We start from the raw sequence: 5,923 nt of genomic DNA on the forward strand, positions 1-5,923 counted from the left end.
GGACTCAAAACCTACATCACAAAGGATTTAAGTCAGCCATCAGAAATACTTCTCTGCCTTCGCAATAGTATCGTTGTTTTCAATCGTCGTTTATCACGTTCAAAAAGATAAATTAAAACACCAAGGTTTTGACTTCACAGCCGACCAAGGCCGGGGTTGACTTAGTAGTCTCTTATTATTTTAAAAACATGATATGCATGGCCATCAGTAGATCACGGCAGCTCATGCAATATGACATCTGTTTTCTTTATTCTGTGTATTACAATGATTTTTTTAATCAAGTATCAATGTAAACAGATGCAAGCTGTGACGGAAATGGATATCAGCATTAGGTACACTTATGGACAGTCGAATATCGGTATAATTGTTAACACATTCTAAACGGGAGAAAAAAAGAAAGACTAGTGATATCTATAAATTATGTGATTAAAATGAAGCGATACGTTAAACAATTGATCAATCAATCGATTGATTGGTTAAAATATGCTGCCGTTTATCCATGAATTGTTATATTGACCAGTGCAATTGAATATAAATGACTCGGTGTACTAATCACATAGTTTTAAAAGGTTTTTTAATCCGCCATTATCAAGGTTTATCCCATGTGTGACATGTTATAAGAAAACAAATGTGCCGTCATGCATTGCTTTATTGAGATCACGCAAATCTCAAAATCTATGTTCAGTGAAATTCAGGTGTGTATCAAGAAGGAATTCGGAAGAATTAGTCGCCTTCTTCATCTTCTCCGTTTTCGTCGTCACCCTCGTCGCCATCATCTTCATCAGCGCCCTCATCGCCTTGAGCGTCGTCACCATCCTCACCGCCTTTGAAAAAAACCCCGTAAAATGGCATGTCAAAGTATTGAAGATATCACACTAAACATTTAAAGTTGTATTACGATTTGACAGTAACATTTGACATTGACCTTCAACATAAGGCTATACTAAATAGACAAGATTCCGTCTATATTCTATTTCAGGCTGTCGTAGCATTGTGTAGTGATTGAAATGCACTGACGACCATTCAGTACAAAACTTAATCTATGTGATGGTTCGAATTCAACGATTACGATGTTATGCACTTTTGATTGGCAAGTGTAACCTTCATAAAAATATGCCACGTTGCATCATTTTACTATATTTTTTCTATTGAAAGTTGATTTTTATCGTCGAGTTTATTTCTATAAAAAGATGAACCGCTCTTACAATTCTCTTCATCGCTATTGTCCATGCAGGTCTTGACACCATCACACACTTGGCTCTCCTGGATACAGGCTTGTCTATCTGCACACATTATCGGATAAAGGGCATGCGGACACTCAGGATCTGTGGTCAGTTGACCTATCGATTTAAGGAAAAGAGTAATTATTCAAAGAGACTGCATAATGTGTGGCATAAATTTATTATTCAAACACCGTAAAACACTGAAATATAAGTGAATCCTATGTTGTTTAAATTCACAAAAGAGAAGTTTTCAAGTGATTAGTGTTATCCTATGAGCGGGTAGTCTTTTTTAATTTCTCACCGGCGGGCTTGAAAATTTCATTTTATTTCTCTGATGTCTACTTGCAAGAGACCAGCGAGCGAGTAGATAATGTCACAGTGAAAACCTAATGAATTTCCCTTGGATTCGCCAAGTGAATCAATAAAAAAGCGGGTAGATAGTGTTACAATGATAACCTCCTGGGATTCGCTAAATGAATCGACAAACAACATTAAACAAAGAGAGAGCATGGGGTCCTTTTGTGTTGATAAAAATTGTTGTCCAAAATCGCCTGATGTGAAATTATAAACCAAGGCAACCTCCGTGTACTTTCATTATGTTCAGTCACCAGTACTTGCGCTGTAAGTCTCTGCCTGGACCTCAAGATCACACTGGGAGCTACTCACAATAATGCGGTCAGTTGTGTTTCCTATCTTTGAAGCACGAGCTCATCAACTCTTGGTTTCTTCAAAAAATTATTCTCATTGGCAGAGCATGCCAATTTAAACTTTATAAGCCTCAGTAATTGATAATTATGTCATATTTTTGTTACATTTAGGTATAAATAACCACAAAATCTAAATGCATTTCGTCTTCTCTTATCAAAATCAGTCTGAAACTCATGAAGGAAGTATACGTTCGAATCTTACTGTAGTAAATGTGCAATACAATGCACAAATTCTTTCATTTCAAGCTTCAATCTGAACAATATATTTTGTATTGTGTTTCGACAAGATGTGTACTTCCATTTACGCAGTAATTACCATATTTTTATTGTACGAACCTACTTACGTTTTTTGCTAGCCTTTGCATTAGCCGTTGCAATCTGTAAAAAGAAGAGTGAAATTTATGTACTCAAGGATTTATGATTTGCAGAACAACCTATTATATTTGTTATATATAAGTATATATACCCAAAATTTTTAGAGCAACGGTATTAATGTTTACATTCAGTATACGTAGCTGTACCGAGCAATACATCATACCCAGGTCACCTGATCCACGGAAATACGATGCACTGTTTGCCCAAAACGATAATCAGCACGATTTTTAATGCAACTATTTTTACCGTCGAATTTCACTAAAATCCATCATTTTTGAACTCAAAGCATGCTGTCAAATGTTGCATTACCGTTCTTGCTATTTTTATATACATGAAAAATCAGTGAAAACTGTTTCTTAACGGTAGCTTATAATTAATTTCGGCAAAAAATTACAATCACGGAATACATCATCTCATTTTATGAATAATGTATCAATCAAGGATTAAGCTGATTGGCATAATTAACGAGTGGGACGGCTAAAATAAAACAGATGCAAAATTCTATTACATGCCGTTGCTCATAAAAATTATTGTTATGAAGTTCGTCTTAATGCTAAAAACCTGCTATTTGGCGGAAACTATTTCCAAGACCGTGTAGACTGTCCCTCAATGTTCACAGTGTAAACAATGGTTATGTTTACCTATAACAATTTGAAGTGCTGCAATAGTTCTAGCCCTTTACTTGAGCAATATTTTAAAAGTCAGTCCCTCCAATGACAGTCGCAGAGTTTGAAACCTAATGTCTTGCAAATATCGTAAAGTATAACTTGTTCTTTAGAAAATGTTGTAAGTTTTTCTGATGAACCTCAATTCAATATTTATCATCGGGATTCTGAGCAAACTTACCACAACCAATGCCGTCAAGAACAACAACGCCAGACTCTTGCATTCCATCTTTCTTCCTGCTGTGCGAGTTACAACTTAGCGATACAGTTCAAATGACTATGGCCAATATGCACGCAGGTGTTTTATATCTCACAGAAGGCTAGACTGGATGTCGAACATGCGCACAACTGTAAAATTGTTAACTTACCCCTGTGTTTCTGAGTTATATGTTTCAATACGATTCGCAGATAGGGAGTAACTGATACAAGGTCATATGTTTGCTAATGTATTTATCACTAATTATAGATTTGCCTGTGAATACATTCTCTAATAAAATATCAGCTATGAAAATAGAAAATATGTATAGACATCGATTCGGTATGAATAACGATTGTCATCCAATATTGATTAAGTCTGAATAAATGTTCTAGAAAGTGCGTCTGAGAATTACTATTTGCATATTTCCATTTCCAAAATAACCCAAAACCATCAGAAACTTTAGTAATGTTTTATCAAGTTGTCGGCAGACTACCATCATCGAAATGATTGGTTATTTACTACAGAAAACACTTCAAGGAAAGCTTCTTTGAATCCAAGAGCTTCTGTCCTGACCTATGGTTTTTCTATGTCATAACATAAATAATGTGACATTCTAATAAAACATTTAAGTGTGTTTGTAAATACTTTCAAGGAGTGTGAGAATATTGGATTGATGGAAACGTATAGAGTAACTGTTGGTTTTTAGTTCTTGAAACTTATCATATTTTCTTATATTTATTTGGGTTTTCTGGTGTCAAAGGACGCACTGTACGCAAAGAAGTATCTGTTTAAACTTTTATGCCAGAACAAATTCACAATTTGCCATGCTATGATTTGTAGCACAGAAATATGAAAGTAACAAATGACAAGCTAGCTATAGTGGTGCGGCATAACCAAATTTTTCATAACAATTGTGCATTTTGTGATAAAAGCATGAAATTTGGTAGGAATGTAGATTATCATAATATGAATCAATTTGGATACCGAGCCACCACAGGTTGAGCCTCGTTCTGGTGTGGCGGCCATTTTTTAAATATGGCGACCATCAGTCACTTTAAAATCCCATAGTTGCTGCTGTACAGATGATTCTGTGGTGAATAAAGGACGTATTTCCATCATAAATGCCTTTTAAGATTACCATTTGCATATTTTTTGTTTTAAAATCAATTTGGATACCGATCCCTCACAGGTAGAGCCTCGTTCTGGTGTGGCGGCCATTTTCAAATATGACGACCATCAATATCTGTAAAATCCTGTAGTTGCTGCTCTTACGGATGATTCTGTGGTGAATAGTGTATGTATTAGCATCATAAATGCATTTTAAGATTACTATTTGCATTTTTTATTGTTTGATAATTTCATTTTATCAGAAAAACGGGTTCTCTTAATAAAATTATTAACAATGTGGTTGCAACGAGGCAAAAGTGGAAGATTCAAAATTGTCAAATTGAATGTTTTATACGATGATCAGCTGTCAGCTGTTCTGTGTAGTCAGACTATCAGAAGCTACTGTTCAGGGTTTCTTTTTATTTTATTCTGATTTGTAATCGTTGATGCACCAGTTTTCAGCATTTTTAGAGTTGTAGCTGGTACGTGCGACACTCACCAGGTTTTAGGCCTAGATTGGCCCATGGCTGTGGTGGGAAGGGTATGATGTGTCCGAGTGTAAAAACAGCGTGTTCCATGTTCTTCCAATGGATGGAGTGTTCTTGAGTAGAAATGTTGAATATGTGCAATATTTTGACATTGACTAATTATCTTTTCTAATTTTTATAAGTTTAGCCATTGACAAGTTTTGCAGGGTGTTAAATCACAAGGCCTGACATGGAAAATTGTGTGGGGAATTTAACCCAATCTCTCACTCTTGTTCATCTACATTCACGCGTAGGCCTACACACCAAAAAGCACAATGATATTTACTGTATAACAAACCTTCTAGGTTTTACGTTAAAAACAATAACATTTTGGGCGGAAATCTCTTATGTATCCCCATAATTGTCAATGATAGAGATTTATCATGTAACTACAATTAGTACATAAGTGCGGCCGTTTAAAATTTGACCACGTGGAGAACACGATCATGTTTTTATATTATTTTCCGGCTAATTTACTATATATTATACATTACTTTTCATAATTCATTTCACATGAAACTGATCTTGTGTAATTTGATATCTATTTCATGAATTACAATTGGTTTTAGACTTATTTCAATGTCAATGGTCTATTGCATAAATAGATATATGGATTTATGCCTATAATATTTTGAACATGGTATATTTTGGTACTAATTTCTTGGTCGTACATAATTTGTTGTTGAAATGCAAAAACGTGGCACCATAAATTAAATTGTATTACTCCACTTTCTTTTGTTTTAACAAACATGAAAGGCAGGGAAAGCAAAGCTAAAACACAATCCTACACTTTTGTCCGTCATGTCCGTGCTTGGCACTCCCCGGATCTCTGCTTGTTTTTGCATGGCTAGTCAGCTGGCGAGTATTTTATTCCTTTCCATGGTATTTACATAGGCTAAGACAACAAGTTTAAACGACAATCCTAAATAATTAAATTAAATCATTTTCTTGTTATCCATTTGACACACACACCCAAGACCTAAGCAAGGTAGTGTTGGCTGGCCAATTATCTGATACAAACAGTCACACTCCAGATTGAAACATAAACCTTAGAGATTTTACGCAGTTCAGTATTCACAATAAATCATTTGCACATTCAGTAACACACAATTACAGAACA

At 35.1% G+C, this 5,923-nt stretch overlaps 1 protein-coding gene across 1 annotated transcript; it reads right to left on the reverse strand.

The window, feature by feature from the left end:
* Positions 1-557: 557 nt before the first annotated feature.
* Positions 558-3,329, reverse strand: LOC139127379 (transmembrane cell adhesion receptor mua-3-like). The gene is made up of 4 exons (XM_070693292.1): positions 3,152-3,329; positions 2,275-2,308; positions 1,206-1,340; positions 558-824 (listed from the first exon to the last, which is right to left on the reverse strand). Exons 1-4 carry the CDS (start codon positions 3,197-3,199, stop codon positions 724-726), a joined length of 318 nt encoding a protein of 105 aa, XP_070549393.1. The 5' UTR covers positions 3,200-3,329; the 3' UTR covers positions 558-723.
* Between the last annotated feature and the right edge of the window lie 2,594 nt (positions 3,330-5,923).

Source organism: Ptychodera flava, unplaced genomic scaffold, assembly GCF_041260155.1.
Source record: "Ptychodera flava strain L36383 unplaced genomic scaffold, AS_Pfla_20210202 Scaffold_31__1_contigs__length_3010019_pilon, whole genome shotgun sequence".
NCBI lineage: Eukaryota > Metazoa > Hemichordata > Enteropneusta > Ptychoderidae > Ptychodera > Ptychodera flava.

Excerpts from the sequence above, each read along its gene's own strand:
- LOC139127379 (XM_070693292.1), bottom strand. The coding sequence starts at position 3,199 with ATGGAATGCAAGAGTCTGGCGTTGTTGTTCTTGACGGCATTGGTTGTG. Across the intron at positions 1,341-2,274 it reads TGCAAAGGCTAGCAAAAAAC|GTCAACTGACCACAGATCCT; the intron begins GTAAGTAGGTTC and ends TTAAATCGATAG. Across the intron at positions 825-1,205 it reads CAATAGCGATGAAGAGAATT|GCGGTGAGGATGGTGACGAC; the intron begins GTAAGAGCGGTT and ends TTTTTTTCAAAG.